Source organism: Nicotiana attenuata, chromosome 7 (genome assembly GCF_001879085.1).
Source record: "Nicotiana attenuata strain UT chromosome 7, NIATTr2, whole genome shotgun sequence".
NCBI lineage: Eukaryota > Viridiplantae > Streptophyta > Magnoliopsida > Solanales > Solanaceae > Nicotiana > Nicotiana attenuata.
In genome coordinates, this window is record NC_031995.1 from 32905189 (window position 1) to 32925539 (window position 20351).

Here is a 20351-nt window from a genome sequence, read left to right on the forward strand (position 1 = left end):
GCCTCGTCACTACTTCGCCGAGGTTAGGCTAGGCACTTACCAGCACATGGGGTCGGTTATGCTGATACTACACTCTGCACTGTGTGCAGATCCTGGTGCTGTAGCTTTTGGACCACAGTGAGGTTGCTGCCTCCAGTCCAGTGGCGGAGACCCGAGGTAGTCCTGCAGGCGTCCGCAGGCCTTGGCGTCTTCTTCTATCTTTCCATTCTGTTTCTTTTATGTATTTCAGAGACAGCTTTGTATTTATCTTTCAGACCACTGTTTGTAGTATTCGTAGACAGTCCGTGACATTGTGACACCAAGTTTGGGTAGAGTTATATGTTGGATTCTGCACTAGTATATGGTTAAACTATGAGTTTCGTCTTCCGCATTTCTGTTTATTATAATTATTTCGCTGTTGATCACCTATTATATTGAACTGTTAAAAAGGGCTAAGCAAAAAGGTTAATGAATCTATAATACTCGGCTTGCCTAGCTTTCATGAGTAGGCGCCATCACGCCTCCCGAGTGTAGGAAATTCGGGTCGTGACATATACTCATTGCTTGTATACATTTTATTTTTTGTCTCCACCAGAGAATTTCTGAATGGAAATTATTTTGCAACTCGAGCGCTAACCTAATTTATGGCAGATCCGAATTTTTTAAGTATAGATACATGGAGTACCGCTAGTCACGACGTTAATATAACAATATACCAATTATTTATGAACCTGCCAGTTGGTTCAAGATCATATTTAGTACTTTAGCCTTAAAATATTTGAGGCGTAAACACTTCCATATTTTGCATTACTAAGTTAATAGATATTACATAGAGTACATGAAAAATAGATGGCCACTGTAAAATGAGATGAGAATGACAAGGAAAAACTGGAAACCAAAAAAGATGCTATGCATCCCCAATAAAATCAACATAATAGTAAAATGGGTCAAAAAATAACCAACACTGGCAAGTAGCCTAATTAAGTACAAAATCAATGGAGCTTTAACAATCTATGGATTGTCTTACGTATCTAGAGAGTAAAAGTTTAACACCTGAGAGAACCATGAACTGATTCAAATATCTTGTCCATAACAAATGAGAATACCAAACTAACTAAACTGGAAAATTTCAATACCAAGAAAAACATGAAATGATTCAAACATCTTGTTCATAACTAATAAAACTAATAAACTAACTGATCAGACAGATCTTAGTTTCTGCAACAGTTACATTTGAAAATAACTTATGCTGTCTTCTTTTTAAATACTCTCTTGATCTTATTTTCCGATAACTGTGCATTCGAATCTTCTTCAACCACTGCTGCAAGATTAGTTATACCCATCTTGGCAGGTGTATTTGCAACATCGATCAACTCGTTATCTTCAGTAAAATCATACATATTTAAAACACAAAAACTTGTGAAAATCAATAGTTAATCTATAGTTCTTATTGCTTTATTATTTTATAACCTGCAAATCATTAAATTAAAAGAATGAATTGTGTAAAATATTAATAATGAGTTGTAAAATCACCGTGATTTCGTTATCTTCATGACTGACTTCGTTATTATTGAAATCTGGATCCTATAAAAAAAATGTGCATCATAATTAAATCAATTCAACCACAAATAGGAAAGTTGAGAAAAATTAAGTATAAAAACATACTTTGAATGTCTTTTCACGTGGAGAAGGAATGTATTTCTTTATAATTTCCTCGTCGTCGCTAAGTGTAACAACTTTCAAGACATCATCTTGATTCTTACCGTTCGAACTCTTAACCTCCACTTTAAACATAAACTTTTTATCAACAATATTTTCTATCTCCATTGGACATGAAGAGTCGTCTGCAATACCATAATTCTAACAAAAAGGACATAATCACAACGGTTAACAGAAGCCACAACAACAAAAGTAAAAAACAAATGTAATATGGTGTACACATATTCTTTGTTCCTTGTTCGAAGGGATTTAATAGTTACAAAGATAATGCTTCAATTCTCATAGTAAGTGTGTTATTAAGCATAAGCTAAATGCCAGGAATAATACACTAAATAAAGCTACTAAAATAAAAAGAGCAAAGTAGAACATCGGAAACAAAAGTGAAAGCATAAGTTTTCTGAAGTAGGATCAAAATAAAGTGAAACATCAATCAAAATTCAAACAATATTTATGCTCTTTAAAAGACACCAAACTACAACTATCTTAACTTTACCGAAACTTAGGGTCAACTAAAACTAGAGAACTATTACCATCATTTCAAACTTATCAACCCTCTCAAGTAAATCTAAAAAGAGCAAATGCATACTGATGTTATAAATGTCAATACCACACGAGAGGGGGGTGATTTGTGTGGTACCTAATTTTCGCGTTAGAAGAACCTGGTTCTTCTAAGTGTTCTAACTACAGCAGTTTGCGGAATAATAAATACTGAAAGTAAAGTGCACAGAGATTTTTACGTGGAAAACACCTGGCTCAAAAGGTGAAAAAACCACGACCTACTACTCAGTAGGATTTTCCCAAACTCCACTAAAATCACTGAGCCAAAAACTGCATTTACAAAACTCTTTGTAAACCTAAGGATTAACTCTAATCCCGTTGTAGCAATCAGCCTCTAACTGGTGCGACAACTTCAAGTTAACTCTAACTTGAATACTCAAAATACCTATTACAATTGCTTCTATGAAAGCTGGAAAGGTACAACTTTAAAACACCTACTACAATTGAACTAGAATAAAAGAAAGACACATAAAACTCTTTATGGAGCTGGTTCTTCAATCTGGTTCTTGTAGCTTCTGGTTTGCACACTTGAATCACACACGAATTTCTTGCAAAAAGCCTTGCTATTTTGCTCCCAATTCACGTTTAACTTCTGTGTTTTTGTGCAACACTTTAATGTGAGAACATCCTGCAATTTATAGAGTTAGTAGATGAAGAAATAACTAGAGTTCTGATGCAACTCTTCCTTGGTGGAAGAGTTCTAGTTGATTTCAACTTCTAACTCCTTCCTTATCTTGAATAGTGTTCTCTTTGATTAAGGACTCCTTCTCCTTATCAATTATGCAACCTTTTCGATCAGGAGATATTAAATACACCAAGTTAAGCTTATCTCCTTCACGTGCATCCCACATGCTTGAATCTGCCCATTTTTGTGAACCTTAAAGATGGACCACTGGATGGACCTGGTTCATGTCTGAGTTCCTTTGTCAGTCTTCAAAACTAACATTTACTTGGGCCAACAAATTCCCCCTTTTTGATGATGACAAACACTGTGCTTTTCATAAGCTTAGCCCTGTTTCAACTCAGCTTAACATCAACACAATGTTAGAAACATTTTTCCTTTTTATCACTTATCATCAAGAACCAGGTACATTAGGTTATAAACATCACTGTTCAAAGTGTAAGCATCACTTGTTTAAAGCACAACCTTTTTTCCCCCTTTTGACATCATCGAAAAGTTGCATAAAAAATGTGAGATAACCAGATTTTAAAGCTTACTCATGGCCATTGGGGCTACTTCAAGTGCAATCATGAATTAATCATCATAGATCAAGCTAAGAATTTAAACCATCAAAGAAATATAAACAAACAGTTAGAGCAAAAACAGTGAATTTCATTGATGATTGATAAGATTCTACCACAAAGCATAAGAAGAAATAAAAATACTGAAAACATGAGCAAAAGAAACAAACAGTCTCGAATTGGGTCACTGGTTGATCTACACTAGGCTAGGATTTAAGGTTTGGAAGAGGTAGGGGCTAGGTTATTTGCTTGGAGAAGTTTCAGCATGTCTTGAAGAATTCCATCATTCTTCTCCTTTTCCCTTGCAAGTTCAGTTCTGAGAACATCTCTCTCAGATTCTACCTCAACCAATCGTGTCTTCAGCCTTGCTATCTCAATATCCTTTGCCTCACTCTCCTGTACCAAGACTCTGACTTTGCTATTGATATGTGTCTTTTTAGATGAACCAGGTTCATTTAAGAATGACATTGACTTCATAATCGCAAGCAAGCAGAGTATTAACCCCACTTCTTCATAGGTACCTTGAAATGTGCAAGCACAGCTGTGAGAATGAAACCATAGGGAATGGCATGAGTTTTGGTGCCATTGATAACCCTATCAGTAGGTCCAAGAGGGTTTCCTGTTCAGATGGAACAGGTTCATCTATATTTCTCAAGTTGAACCTACCCCTCAGCAGCTTCCCACTTCCCCCTGTTTTGCTCACACTCTCTTCTATTTCAGTAAATTCCTCTCCCCAAACAACTATTGCACCAGTTTCTTTTGTTTGACCAACAGGAGTGGGTGAAGAATCAACCACTCTTTTACCCTTTCCCCTCACAGCACTCCTAGCACCCTTGCTCTCCTTTTCTTTTTCTTTTTTTTTATTTTTACCACCAACTTCTCCAGATTCTGTAGTCTCAACACCTGCTATAGATCCTACCAGTACAAATCTATTCTCTAATTTTGCAGCCACTTCAAAAATTGTCTCAGGAGTAACTTTAGAATCAGAAGATACCTGTTCAGTTTCGGAATACCTACTTTCTTCCCCCTTAGCAGCAGACTTAAATGAATTTTCAGATTTCTAGGATTCTTCTTCCTACCTGCTTTCAATTGCTTGTTTATTTTCTTGATCTGCTCTCCTTCAGCGACAATCTTATGAGCCATCATCTTTACTCTACTTTTCTTCGAGATTGGTGTGGATGAAGCAGTGGTAGAAGGTGTGGAAATGGTTTCCTGTGGTGGTGATGAAGGATTTTCAGAGGTGTTTGACATATCTAGGCTAGGGTATGAAAAGAAGAGAATTAGATTGTGTTTGGAAGATAAAAGAAGAATGAGAGTTTTTTGACGTCTTGAGAGAGATGAGGTAAGGAATACACTAAAGCTGATCAATATACAGGGAATAATTGATGGGGTAACTACAGCTTTTCAGACTCTTAGAAGTTTAATCAAACTAAAACTCAGTTTTGAAGAGACGTTGGAGTGTATCCCTAGAATCTAGGTACTTCCATTTGGTTGGGACTCTTTTGAACGGGACTGGTTCACTTGTAACGGATATGTCCAAAAGGAGTTTGGTATTTGGTAGGACCTCTGCTCATGATCCAAATATAGTTATTTCAAATTATGCAGAGTGTAGAAAACATATCGTGTTATCTTGATGAACCAGGTTCTTCACTGATAATTCTCTTGTGTGAGTCTAAATTTGCCAAAATAGAGAAAATATCATTAGAGATTAATGAGTCATTTTAACACATGGCACAAGAGTATACTATGGAAAGTATGAGACTGAACAAGATTTAATCTAATTATACACAATTTACAGACTTTCTAACCAATTTCTATTTTTCAATCCTTTTTTTTTCCGTTTAACCTTGAACTGGTCCTTTTAGGTGATCTTAATCATCCCTAATTCCAACCTGTTCCTCTCAAAGTGATCTCTACTTAAGGCTATTGTGAAGATGTCAGCAATTTGCTTGTTAGTAGCACAAAACTCCACAGCGATCAAGCTTTTCTCATAGTTGTCCCTCAAAACTGGCTCCTAACACTATGTGCTTAGTTCTCTTATGATGAACTGGTTTCTTTGTCATACTCATAGCACTAGTGTTATCACAAAAAATATAGGGATGCAACCAACATCAATTCCAAAGTTCAGTAATGGTTGTTTGATCCACAACAATTGAGCACAACATGAAGCAACAGCAACATACTCAGCTTCAGCAGTAGATAAGGCCATTGAATTTTGCTTTTTGGTAGCCCATGACACAAGACATGAACCAAGGAAGTGTGCCATACCTGGGTTGCTCTTCCTATCAATTAGAAAACCTGAAATCGAGCACAAAGACCTACACTGCACACAATATCAGGTCTGCTAGTAGTGAGATATAAAAGAGAACCAATCATTCCCCTATACAACTTCTGATCAACAGATGAACCAGGTTCATCTATAGCCAATTTTGTGGATGTTGCAATAGGAGTGTCAATTTCTTTGGATGTTCCTTCCTGGTTTTGTTACTGAGGAATAGGTTCATGGACAAGTTCCCTCGAGGTTTGAGGATCAGTTCCTCTCTAGTCAGTTCCCCCTGTCATGTTGCCTTGGGTAGAAGAACCTGTTCCATCACATGTTCCTTCGTCTGTTGCAGCTTCAGTCTGGGCTGCGATATCATTTAAATTTCTTACCAGCCCAATTGCTTCATCTTCATGTTCCAGCTTATCAGAAAGAATGTTAGTTTTAAATAACATATACATTTTTTCTACACACATAGTTCTTTTACTGTATATCTTATAAGTTTTACCATGTGAAGAATATCCCAAGAATACTCCCTCATCACTTATGGGATCATACTTACCTAGGGAGTCTTTTCCATTATTGTGCGCAAAGCACTTGCATTTAAATGCCCTAAGATGGGATATATTTAGCTTTCTCCCTTTAAGTGACTCATAGGGAATCTTCTTAACAAGAGGTCTAGTCATGCAAATATTTATGATGTAGCATGCAAAAATTCAGCAAACTTAGCATTTTCAAATTCAGTTCCATGATCAGACCTAATTGATGCAAGTTGATTACCTAGTTGTTTTTGAGTTTTTCTAACAAAAGAAGTAAACATGTCAAATGCTTCATCTTCCTAGAGTAATCATCAACAAGCACCATCACATGTCTTTTACCACCTCTGCTTAATATTCTCATTGGACCACAGAGATCCATATGGACCAGTTCCATCGTTCTGGTGGTACTTACCACTTTCTTGCATTTAAAAGAGGATCTTACCTGCTTCCCCCTTGCACAAGCCTCACAAACTTTGTCATCCTTGAACTTGATGTTAGGCAGCCCTATCACCATGTCCTTGGAGACTAATTTGTTGAGTTGACTCAGACTTGCATGTCCAAGTCTCTTGTGCCAAAGGAGGGGATCATTGTCCAACACACTTAAGCAAGTGAGTTCATTTTCTGAAAGTGTGGACTACAATGCATGTATTGTTTACTCTTTTTCCCTGCAAAACAATCTTGTCAATGGTAAGATTAATCACAAAATATTTGGTAGTGGTGAATGCTACCAAGTAACCTTTATCACATAATTGTGATACACTGATTAGACTGTACTTTAGGCCATCTATCAAGTAGACATTCTCAATAGAGTGAGAATCAGTCTTACCTACCTTTTCAACCCCAATGATCTCACCTTTCTTCCCATTTCCAAAGGAGACATTACCTCCTTTGAGGTCCTCAAGTGAAAGGAACTGGTTCTTGCTTCCTGTCATATGCTTTGAACAGCCACTATCCATGTATTATATTTGGCTGCCCCCCTTCACTTGGAACCGCGAAAGGAAATCAGGGGTTAGTCTTAGGAACCCAAACTAGTTTGGGTCCCTTTCTATAGGCAAAAGAGTGAATCAAATTCTTTTTAGCCCAACCTGGCAGCCTATTTTTCCCTTGAATAAATTCTTTATTCTTTTGACTAGCCTTTTCTTTTGCAATACATTCACTTTTATAGTGACCAGTTTTACCACAATGTGTGCAAATTTTGTTCTCAGGAAGTGTGAGGTACTTGCTTTTAGGGTCCCACTTTGGTGCTTGAGTCCCATAGCCAAGTCCTCTTTTGTTGCTACTGTGATGCTCTTGCAACCAAGAGAGTGCATCAGAGGCCTTGTTCCATTTGCAAGTTCTGTCTAATTCATGTTTCACCTTTCCTAGATCTTCTTTTAGGACTTTAATCTGCTCATCTCTTTTGTACAGCTCATCTTTCATTTTTCCTACATTTTCTTCTAAAGTGAGTTGTGTGTGATCAGATTTCTTTTTACCAGTTCCTAATTTCAATTTTAGATTTTCAGATTTAAGCTCTAGGACTGTGGTGTCAAGTTCATGAACCTGGTTCTTCAACTCAGCATTTTTACTATCACTCTCATTAGCCCTAAGTTCCAGGTTTTTGCACTTAGCTTTCAGAATCACACACTCCTTAGACAACTGTTCCTTTTCATTGTTTATAACTTCAAATTCATCAATGAAATATAGAAGTAATTCAGATAGACTTTCTTTAGACAAAAACTTAATCTTGTCTTTGAGATGAATTATACTTACCTCAGATTCCTCATCGGATTTCCCAATTGCCATAAGTGCTTGTTCATCTCCATCTTCGTCTTCTGAGTCATCATCTGAGCTTTCACCCCAAGCAGCAACCATAGCCTTTGTTGATCCTTTGTTCTTCTTGGGATGAACCTGTTCCTTCTTCCTGTTCCTTCGTTCAGCTCTTTCCTTCTTCCATTCAATTTCCCATTGAGGGCAATTTTTGATGTGGTGATCAGTCTTCCCACACTTGTAGCACCCCTCATTGGTTTGTTTTTCAGGAACCCTTGGTTTGTTGTAGCTTCCATTTCTTGAAGGACCATTTTCTCTTATTAGGTACTTCTTAAAATCCTTTGTGATCATGGTCATTTCATCCTCATCTAGATCAGCACCTTCAGTGATTCTGAATGCCAGGCTCCTTTCCTTCTTAGGTGCATCCATCTTCATGGTTTGCCTTCTAAGTTCATAGGCAGTTAAATTTCCAATTAGCTCATCCAACTTGAGAGTGGCAATGTTCTTTGATTCCTGAATAGCTGTGATTTTGCTTTCCCAAGAGATTGGCAGTACCCTTGTCAAAATCTTCTCAACTTTGTCTTCTTCAAGAATAACCCTTCCAAGAGACTTAAGTTCATTTGTCAGTGTGGTGAACCTTGTATACATCTCTTGGATGGTTTCCCCTTCCTTCATGGTGAAATTCTCATATTGAGAATACATCAGTGTTCCTCTGGACCTCTTCACTTGAGGTGTTCCTTCATGTGCAACTTGCAAAGTATCCCAGATTTCCTTAGTAGTGGTACAACTTTGAATTCTACTGTACTCATCTGGACCAAGTCCACGCACAAGCCATTTCTTGGCCTTAGCATTTTTCTCCCATTTTCTTAAATCCTCAGTAGTGCAGTCAGCTCTAGTTTTTGGCACATCCACTCCTTCAGCATTCTTCTTTGTAGTTGCTAGAGGACCATCAGTGACTATGTCCCAGAGTTCATAGTCTTCTCCTATGATGTGATCCTTCATCCTGTTCTTCCACCAAGAATAGTACTGACCATTGAAAAGTGGAGGCCTAATAGTGGATTGCCCTTCCCAGTTCCCAGGTGGTGCACTCATATTGATTTTCCTAAGGTGTTAGCCTCTTCAAGGATAACCTGCTCTGATACCAATTGATGTTATAAACGTCAATACCACACAAGAGGGGGGGGTGATTTGTGTGGTACCTAATTTTTGCGTTAGAAGAACCTGGTTCTTCTAAGTGTTCTAACTACAGCAGTTTGCGGAATAATGAATACTGAAAGTAAAGTGCACAGAGATTTTTACGTGGAAAACACCTGGCTCAAAAGGTGAAAAAACCACGACCTACTACTCAGTAGGATTTTCCCAAACTCCACTAAAATCACTGAGCCAAAAACTGCATTTACAAAACTCTTTGTAAACCTAAGGATTAACTCTAATCCCGTTGTAGCAACCAGCCTCTAACTGCTGCGACAACTTCAAGTTAACTCTAACTTGAATACTCAAAATACCTATTACAATTGCTTCTATGAAAGCTGGAAAGGTACAACTTTAAAACACCTACTACAATTGAACTAGAATAAAAGAAAGACACATAAAACTCTTTATGGAGCTGGTTCTTCAATCTGGTTCTTGTAGCTTCTGGTTTGCACACTTGAATCACACACGAATTGCTTGCAAAAAGCCTTGCTATTTTGCTCCCAATTCACGTTTAACTTCTGCGTTTTTGTGCAACACTTTAATGTGAGAACATCCTGCAATTTATAGAGTTAGTAGATGAAGAAATAACTAGAGTTCTGATGCAACTCTTCCTTGGTGGAAGAGTTCTAGTTGATTTCAACTTCTAACTCCTTCCCTATCTTGAATAGTGTTCTCTTTGATTAAGAACTCCTTCTCCTTATCAATTATGCAACCTTTTCGATCAGGAAATATTAAATACACCAAGTTAAGCTTATCTCCTTCACGTGCATCCCACATGCTTGAATCTGCCCGTTTTTGTGAACCTGAAGGATGGACCACTGGATGGACCTGGTTCATGCCTGAGTTCCTTTGTCAGTCTTCAAAACTAACCTTTACTTGGGCCAACACATACGGATTTAGAAAATAAGCTATTTGACTTTTAAAAATCTGATCTTAATGACTTTGTAACTTAAACATGGAACTTTGAAGTTTAATAGTCCTCACATGCATATAAACACAAATTAAACTACCCCAAAAATAAGAACGAAAGGAGATGCAGGGGATAGGATCATGTACCACTTATTTGAATGTTGATGGTCTTATTTTTCTGAATAGTTGTATTATACCTCGAATACAGCATCCTTTAAATCATTTGCCGACTTTCCGATAATCTTAGTTGCATCCTTATCCCACAACAGCAAAGAAATTATACCGGTGCAATCTATCACCTTAACTTGTAGCATGTACCTGGAAAGACTTTGTGTTTTAAAATTTTTAATCTTTAATAATAGTAAAAAAAAAACTATAAATTATGGTCATACCTATGAGTGGCAGATTGAATCTGCTCGCATTTTTTACAATAGAATTTTTTTTCCCTCTTTGGCTAGTTTCTTTGCACAATTTTTGCATGCTAAATAATACCATCCACGGTCTAATTCTACGTGTACAATAGTTGCTACAACCCAGAAATCTCCTGGCTGCGCATAAAAATTGTATATACAAATGTTATATAGAGAAAGAGAGGATAAAAGTTGTGATAATTAAAAATTAACAAAACTAAAAAGTAGGTACTCACATGCTTACAGTCACTCAGATCCTCAATAGTTTTAACTTCAATGCTTCCAGATGCTAGCTCATCAGCAACAGAATGAGTTTTGTGAGATGAAATTTGAGTAATTCTTTGTGAGCTTTCTCCACGCACAAAAACCATTCTGTTTCATTTTTTAAGTTGAGATACGTTAATAAATATTAAGACTAAAATTTGATTTGAAATATCCTTTAATTAAGTATAACTTATAGACCTGGAGCAAAAGTCAACAACTTGAGGAAGATTTGAATTGATCCAAAGCTTCGACGCGTGCCAAGTGTTCCTCATCGAATATTGTTCTATACACATAAAAGTAATTTTTAAGAGTTTACTAATTGTATAAAGACATTGTATTGTAAAGTAAGTAGACAATTTAATAACCTCGATATCGATGTGCTCTAACCAATTGCATGACGACGACGACAGGCTTATCATTGGATCCATTCAAATGTGGCTTGATCTGTTCGACAAAGTCTCCCCAAAGAGTTGCAGAAATGTTATTGCTCCTACAATTATTATAAGGTTAAGCATAGGAATCAAAATAATTGTTGAAATATTTAGTTAGTTTAATAAATTGTGGCGAGCTTACTCATAATCTTGTATCTCAATGTTCATGAACATACGGATGCTATCATCTTGTTTGATAGATTGTACGTCTTCATAGCTCACAATTTCGCCAATAACATCTACAATAACATTGACCAATGAAATATGTTCAAAATTAGTAATCATTATGGACAATATAAATGAATATTGTAAAAGAATTATTTAATTTCATGATCTACTTAAGATATAGCAATTGGTAAACCAAACATATAAGTCAGAAAAGAGATTACAGAATATTAACTGAAACTGAAAATTGTATCCACGATTAACAGAAATTAGATTGTCATTTTCAAAAGAGGACACCTCAATTTTACAATTACTTTTGTTAGTCACACAAAAGTAAGTAGTTAGCTTTCAGGTATGCATAACAACTTAAGTGAAAGTTAGGTTTACCTATCTATTTAATGTGTTTATTAATTAATTTTTTCTCTTACTAATTATAGTTGTTGTTCATTTACGACTGAGTCTATTTGAAAGGCAACAGGACAGCCATTTTATTTCTACTATGTCTATACAAAATAGAACGGATAACTCATGCACATTTGACAGTAAGGCATAGTTGCCAAACTTCTCTATGTGAACTCTCTCCGGTCTCCACAACATCAGCCTACTTTGAAAAGTAGAAATTTGGCTGATTTATCAAGTAGTCCTATTTATAGACTGCAGCAATAGGGAAAGTTTTTTTTAGCTACTACTTCACTGCCATATTTAGTTATATTGAATTAATTCTCACTTAGCACTCATATAAAAAATAACTAAAAGTAAAATGAAACTGGAAATAATGAGAGAAATTTAATTACCGAATAGCTCAGTATTGTCAAATTCCTGAGGATTTGACAGCTGCTCATAGGTTTTAAATTTGAAGATACACATGTTGAAATGTGGATCATGTATTTCCTCAACAGAGGTCTTATGCGTGAACATCAACTTAAACTTGTGGTCTTTGGTCTTCAGTTTCATATTATTTGGACAAACCACGAAATTCTTCATGATGTACAAACCCATTGCCTTAATTTGTTGATTGAACCTTTGAATAAAAGACCTGTCAATACTTGCGTGAATGCGGTCGCCCAAAAAAAATAGTTAATTAGTTAAAATGACTAAGTTATTTTGCATATGACTGTAATATACTTATGCATATGTAAACAATGCAAATAGAAAGTAATCGTAAAGTTTAAATCAATACCTTTTCATCCATCACAATAATCTCAATAGAAAAAGGGGTATCAGGTCTGTCGCGATCCGGATTTTCCCAAAGCCTGACAACACGAACCTTTAATTTCCAATTCATTGACTTGCTGTTAATTTCGCTAACGAAATTTATTTCAGCCGCCATTAAGTCCTGAAAATAGACAGAGGTATTCATAAATATTAGTACAAACTCCAACAAAATGCTTATAAAAACACATATGAAGCAAGAGATCATGTGAAATAATTGACTTTTTGCTGACGATTCTCCAAAAAATCATCAGCAAGAATCTGTGGTATAACCCTAAGATTGGTAAACAACAGTTGCCATAGGAGTTACCCCGTCAACAAACTTCACGAAAAATATATTCCAGAAATACAATCTCAACTGTAATAAAGATTGTTTATGAAATACAAATTATACCGATCACCTCTTGTAGTCCACAATTGTTGTTTGATACGCACACGAGGGAGAAAGAATAGAAGTATATATTGTAAAAGTAGAAAACTGAATTGAGAAAACTGTGAAATCATGTTACTGAGAATGTAGGACAGAAGAATGCGTGGGTGAGGAGTTGAAATCGTGGTGAGAGATCGTGGGATAGAAGCCGAATTTGTAGGATTGCTATTTCTAGGGCAAATAGGGGAAGGAAGGGCGTGGGTCTGAAGCGCCGAGTTCCCAATTCCTCTTTCTTATAAAAAATACAGTTTCTTAAAAACAGTAGAAACTACTGATTAATTGTTTTTAAATTCAAAATTTTAAAACAGAAAGTAATTTCACCTAAACTAACTAATGGCGTGGGATTAAAAACTAACTAATAGCGTGGGATTGAAGCGCTACAGTTTCCCAATAAAACAGTAGAAACTACTGAATGTTTAACAAAATAATATACCTATTTAATTATTTTCAAATTCAAAATTTTGAAATAAAAATTAATTTTACCTATATTAACTGATTTGTCCTAAATTGCTACATGGCATGTTATGGACATGACACTTGGCAAAAGCTCAGGGCAGACTTTCTTCCTTTTAAGTAAATATAGATATCTATCAATATAGGAGAAGCAAAAGCACTACATTAAGACAAGTGTCTTAACCACAAAAAGCCAAGTGGCAATGTTAAGACAAAATAAATTACTTTTCTAACTAATTCTTTTTTTTGAATTTTAAATTTTGAATTAATTGGTTACACTACTTGGATTAATAAATATAGATATCTTATAATTATCAATAAAAAACGAAAATACAAAAGAATATTTCACTCATTCAAATAGGGAAGTAGTTTCAAGTTGGAGTTTTAAATTATTTTACAATAAAAGCAAAATCCTAATACAGTAGTAGTGTGTGTATGTATGTGATGTATATGTATGTATGTATGTATGTATATATATATATATATATATATATATATATATATATATATATTGTGACGACCCGACCGGTCGTCTTAAGAATTAACGCCCGATCCCCTATTAACTATTTTCCCCGGGTTTATTTCTGCTATTTTGAATTGCCGGGACGTTCGGTTTTGAGTTTCGGAGAGTTTTGGGACACTTAGTGCATGATTCAGAGATATGATATTTCACTTCTGGCGAAGGAAAAACAATTGGCCTATGATGTCCAGATTTGGGGTGATGGAGTAACGAGACTTGGTAAATTCGAGTATGGTGGAATTTTTATCTACGATGTAGTGTCGTCGTCCTCGATTGTATGTGTTAAGTTCGCCGGTGTTATGGTCTTCTGCAATTCGCCCTTGGGGTAGGATATTGTGAAATAATATTGGAGAAAAGACCGTTGGATATCGCGGGGTGCGGTGGTTCAGGATTGAATAGGTATTTCTAATGTTGACGGCTCGAGAAAGATGATCTCCGGAAAGGTTTAAAGTTAGCAGCGAATTGTGGGTTCAAGTGCGACGAAGATAGATTTTATTAAGGCAACAACTGAGTAGCAAAGGATGAGGAAAGACATGTGGGGAGTGTCAAGCGGTGGTTAAAATTTCTAGAAGGCCAGGTATAAGAAGTAAAGGTCGAGTGGTCGATTAGAGGGGTGAGTTCCGCCAAAGTGGGAGAGTGGAGGATTTGCATATGGGCCTTGTGCTAGGATGACTACGCACCTTAAGGAGAGTTTGGAACGACTTGGGAATTTTAGTGATTGACGATTGGGGTCTACGGATTTAATTTGAAGTATTGGGCTATTATGCGGCAGGAGATTTGATATAACAGAAAGGAGCTACTTGAAATGAAGAAGGATACAACGTAACTTTGAATTGGAAGGATGTTGCCCCATATTTAATTGATGTCCACGAGGGGTGAATGGGACTTGTGCAGCTAGAGAGTGAGCTTGGTTTCAGGATTTATGCCTTGTATAGAGGTGGGTTTCAAGGGAAGTGATCCTGCCGGGTGCTTCTTCGAGAGGGTATTCATGTGCTAGAAGATTCATGGAGTTGATTATATTCGGGGCCAAGTCAGAGCGGGTGGCTCTCAGCAACGGTCCTAGTGGATTCAAAGGGGCAAGGCGTGGTGCCTAATGATTTCGAGCCTATAGGTACGGTTAAGAATCAAGCTTTGTAACAGCTTATGAGAAGAGGCACAACATGTTCTATGATGTTTTGACTCGCAGTGTAGCATTTGGGAGGTATGAAATGGTTCATGAGATTGAGACAGCATGGTCTCGTGAATTCAAGGTCACTCGGAATGAGTACGGATGGAGTGTGTTATGTGTTGAATGGAGTCATTATTATTCTAAGGCAATCAAGAATTAATTTGGAAGAAGATAGATTGGTTAGCCATAGTTGAATTGGCATATTGGTGGTAGTGATCATTTCCTTCAATGTGATCAAGTTATGCAAGTGATTCGTGACGGCATGTGTGGGGCTTGTCGACCGCCGTAATTGATGTTATTCAGAAGTATTCCCACTGTTATGGCCTGTCATGTGTAGGCGGGTCCCGAAAGGGCTATGGTGGCTTAGACCACTACTTAGAGATTTGCATATTCTACGGTTATAAAAATTCACCTGTGTGTTGCTATGATTCTCCTGAAGTGAGTTAAGTGAAAAGTTTTATATGATGAAGTGTTAATCTATTAGTGGTTACGGAGCTATGATGAAAATCGTGTTCTATCATATATTGGTGTGTTGGTGCAGTGTGTGGTATGGAATTTGAAGTGAGGACCAAGGTTGCAGTTCGGTGTTGACAAGGATGTCGCGAGCTCGGATGAGCAGTAAAGAAGTTTCGATGTTTAAAGTAAGTGGGTATCGTCTTCAGCGTCACCTGAGATCGGTGTTTTGTGAAAAAGGCCTTGCATCCTGGTTATGGATTCTTGAATGCTTTCTCAGCGTTAGTGCGGCTGGTGGTATGGATACGCATATTTGTTGTCTGTTACGGAAGGTCGTAGGAGCGTGCCCCACAGGAAGATTGTATAAGTGTGGCATGTAGTCACTCGGTTGATTTAAGATTTAAACCAAGTATCAAGACGGTGGTGATATCATTAATTTGAGAATTTATGCTTGGAGGGCACTCGACTTATTGGGTTGTGGGCCTTGGAGGATTTGCCCCGGTTATGATGGTAGTTCTCGTGTGTGTTATGAGAAAAAGGGAGTTATTATGGACCTTCGAAAGGTTATTAGCCTAGTTCAGTGTGATCAGAATCAGCTTGAGGTCTGTGGATGGATCTAAATGTGAAAATGGGCTCTATATCAGGCCAGATGTGTTCATTTCAGCAAACAAGTAGTCGGGGTACTATTTCGTCGTCAGCTATTTCATGTAATGATACATTGCGTCGTATGAGTTGTGAGATGGCTTGATGAGTTTCTTATATGTTGAGGTTCCGCGTAGAGATGATGTTATATGAGCAGGATGGCTCTCGAGATTCAGACCGTATATAGCACCTCAGCAGTGTTTGAGTTTTGTAGCCTATGGCACTATATGTCTCCCCAAGGATGGTATTACGCACTTAGCGTGCTTGTGACCGATATTCGGAATTTTGTTATAATGAGCAGTTTAGCTGATGTATATCTCCTTATGTGAATTCTATGTGTGGATCGGGTGGCACGCCGCCATGGGTATGTTATTTGGATCGGGTTGCACGCCCCAACAGTGTGATATTGAGTACAGTTTTCTATATGCTATTTTTGTATACCTTGCTTCCTATTTTCTAAGTAAAGTTCATATTAGTGCGTGAGTTGAGTAGTTCCTTCTAGAGTTCGTTTTCCTTTTGTCGCGTTCGAGTTCATAGCCTATTGGCACATTGTGGCATCATATGAGACTTTTGATCATGTCCGGCGTGGCTTATTGCCTGAGCGGTTCGTACTGGGTGAGACGAGATCATTAGATTTAGGATCAGTGCAATCTGATTATATGAAGTATATTAAGGAGCTAAGACCATTATTTGGTTCAGAATGAGGTGATGGTTCTTATCAGGAGTATAGGCCCAATGATTGTTGATTCGGCAGTTGGGTTTGAATTTCTACACACCTCTTCCATCTTGGCGGTATTGTAAGAGTTGGAGCAAGACCTATGCAGGTCATGAGGTGCAATGGGAGCATCAGATTCGTGGAATTTCGACTAATTTGATCAGAGAATGTTATTGTGGTCCTGTGAGTAAAGTGGTGCAAGGAGTGAAGTCAGCTAAGGTATACAGTCATGTTTTGGTACCGCGAGTGGTTATTGATATGGTGAGCGTATGGTGGAACAGGCCTGGCAGAGAATTTTGGATGTAGGAATTGGAATCTAAGGCTTATTTGCTTAAGTGAAAAGGGGATATCTTCAGATTGATCGAGCTAGGGCACCCAGCTGAGTTGTGGTAGCATGGGTAGGAGCTCGAGGTGTTAAACAGTGATTTCAAACAACCCCAACACGGTTCTTAGCACGTTCGAGGACGAACGTATGTTTAAGTGGGAGAGGATGTAACGATCCGACAGGTCGTTTTGAGCTCTAGCGCGTCGCTCAGCGGTTTGGGGCCATGAGCAGCTTCACTTCAAGTATGTTTCTATGCTCGCTAGAGGACGAACGAATGTTTAAGTTTAGGAGGATGTGACGACCCGGCCGGTCGTCTTAATAATTAACGCCCCGATCCCCTATTAACTGTTTTCCCCAGGTTTATTTCTGCTATTTTGAATTGCCGGGACGTTCGGTTTTGAGTTTCGGAGAGTTTTAGGACACTTAGTTCCCAAATGAGAGCATAAGTGTTAGAAAGTTGACCATAGGCGGAACAGTGTGAAGACGGCCTCGGAATGGAAATTCGAGGGTTCCGTTAGCTCCGTTAGGTGATTTCGGGTTTAGGGGCGTGGTCGGATTGTGTTTTGGAGGTCCGTAGCTAATTTAGGCTTGAAATGCCTAAAGGGCGAATTTTGAAGTTTCCGGTTCTATAGTGAGTTTTTAATCCGAGGGTTGGAATGGAATTCCGAGAGTTGCTGTAGTTACGTTATGTCATTTGGGATGTGTGTGCAAAATTTCAGGTCATTCAGACGAGGTTTGATAGACTTTTTGATCGAAAGCGTATTTTGAGAAATTTGGAGTTCTTAGGCTTGAATCCATGGTTAATTTGAGGTTTCGATGTTGTTTTAGGTGTTTTAAGGATTGGTACAAGTTTGGGGAGTGGTATTAGACTTGTTGGTGCCTGTGGTTGAGGTCCCGAGGGCCTCGGGATGATTTCAGGTGGTTGACGGGGAGTATTGAGAAATGTTGCAGCTGCTGTATTTTTGCTGCTTCTGGTATTTTTGCATCTGCGGTTTGGAACCGCAGATGCGGCGCCGCAGAAGCGGCTAAGAAGACCGCAGAAGCGGATTTTCAATTTTCCTTCATGGTTCCGCAGATGCAGAAGGAATACCGCAGAAGCGGTGGCGCATCTGCGGAAGGGCAATCGCAGATGCGGTTTTTTGTCACTTAGAAAGTCGCAGATGCGACGTAATTTCCGCAGATGCGGTCCCAGGGCCGCAAATGCGGGAATCGCTGGGCAGAACCTATATTTAGTTGCCTTTGCGAAATTGAGCCATTCTTTCACCATTATCATCCGGGTTTGAAGCTTTTGAGAGAGACTTTTGAGGAAAACAAAGGGGAATCACTTGGAGGTAATATTTTTGACTTCATAACTCATTTTTATGTGATTAAAGACCTAATTAGTGATGAGAAATTTGGGAAAAAAGGGTAATTAGGGCTTGAGTTTAAGAGGCTTTAAAAGGAGGATTTGAGGGGTTATTTGGACTCCGATTTCAGTATTCTTGGTATGTACAAACTCGTGAGAGTACGAGGTTTCTGAAAATGTAAATTTTATCCGATTCTGAGATGTGGGCCTGAGGGGCGTTTTGGACATTTTATCTAATTTCGCGCATTAGCTTAGAATTTAATTGTGGAATCAGTTGCTTGAGGTGTTATTTACATTATGAAATTGAATTGAATAGATTGGGGCCATTTGGAGTCGAATACTCGTGGCAAGAACGTGATCTCGGGTTGATTTTGAGCCGGTTCGAGGTAAGTGGCTTGTCTAACCTTGTGTGGGGGACCTTTCCCCTTAGGATTGATATTGTGGTAATTGAAATGCCTCGTACGTGAGGTGACGAGCGCATACTTGTGCTAATTGTTGGAAATCCGGTTTTTCAGTAAAAATATCCTTAAATTGTGTTCTTCCTTTTCTTGCTTACACTGTTTGGAAACTAAACCTGCTGTAGCCTAGAGAAGCATGTCTACTTGACTAAATTGCTCTATTGCCTTAACTGCCTTAATTGTATTACGTGAACCATGCTAGGTTAGGATTACCTACTTCACTTTGATATGAATTTGATTGGATTGAATTCCTGTTGTTGCTGCATATTTACTTTGGGACTACGGGATAGTATCCCGGGAGCTCCCCTGCATGTTTACTTTGGGACTACGGAACGGTATTCCGGGAGATCCCCCTGCACTTTTACTTTGGGACTACGGGACGGTATCCCGGGAGCTCCCCTGTATGTTTACTTTGGGACTACGGAATTGCATTCCGGGAGATCCCCCTGCACATTTATGAGTTGGACTACGGGACTGCACCCGGGAGATCCACTGGATATGATATTTATATTTGGGAACTACAGGACGGTATCCTGGGAGATCCCCGGTTGTTATCTTGGAGCTGAGTTGTGTTCTCTTACTGTGTTTTACTTGCCTCTGTGATAGTTGTCGTTGTCATTTATATCTTGTGTTACTTATTTACACTGTTTATTTCACACTGTCAACCCTTATATTTTATTTAACCTCAGTAGGGCCCTGACCTTCCTCGTCACTACCCGACCGAAGTTAGGCTTGGCACTTACTGAGTACCGTTGTGGTGTACTCATGCCCCTTCTGCGCATGTTTTTCATGTGCAGATCCAGGTACTTTCGCTCAGTCTTATCATCCTTGAGGCGAGGCGCTTCTGTAGAGACTTCAAGGTATATCTCCGCGTCCGCAGACCTAGGAGTCTCTTTCTATTCTTGCTGTTTAGTATTAGCCTTTCTGTATTTTCAGTTCTTGTTAGACATTCTGGAGTTAGAGCTGTGTAGTACTTCTTAGCTTGTGATTCATGGGTTTCCGGGTCTTGGATTTATGTGTTGGTTTTGAGAGTTAAATATGGTGTTTGCCGAGCGGCATATTTATACACTGGTTATTTCTTATTTCTGTTTTAAATTGTTTTACTTTCGCAAATTTTTGGTTTCTTTTCCGCAATTTAGGCTTACCTAGTCGTAGAGACTAGGTGCCGTCACGATGGTTCACGGAGGGCGAGCCGGGGTCGTGACATATATATA

The 20351-nt window shown here is 38.2% G+C and overlaps 1 protein-coding gene across 1 annotated transcript; it reads right to left on the reverse strand.

Moving 5' to 3' along the window:
- LOC109229943 lies at positions 1224 to 13250 on the reverse strand. Its single transcript, XM_019395483.1, has 9 exons — positions 13030 to 13250; positions 11394 to 11490; positions 11186 to 11310; positions 11019 to 11103; positions 10793 to 10928; positions 10639 to 10694; positions 10344 to 10464; positions 1743 to 1839; positions 1224 to 1360 (listed from the first exon to the last, which is right to left on the reverse strand). Exons 1-9 carry the CDS (start codon positions 13130 to 13132, stop codon positions 1224 to 1226), a joined length of 957 nt encoding a protein of 318 aa, XP_019251028.1. The 5' UTR covers positions 13133 to 13250.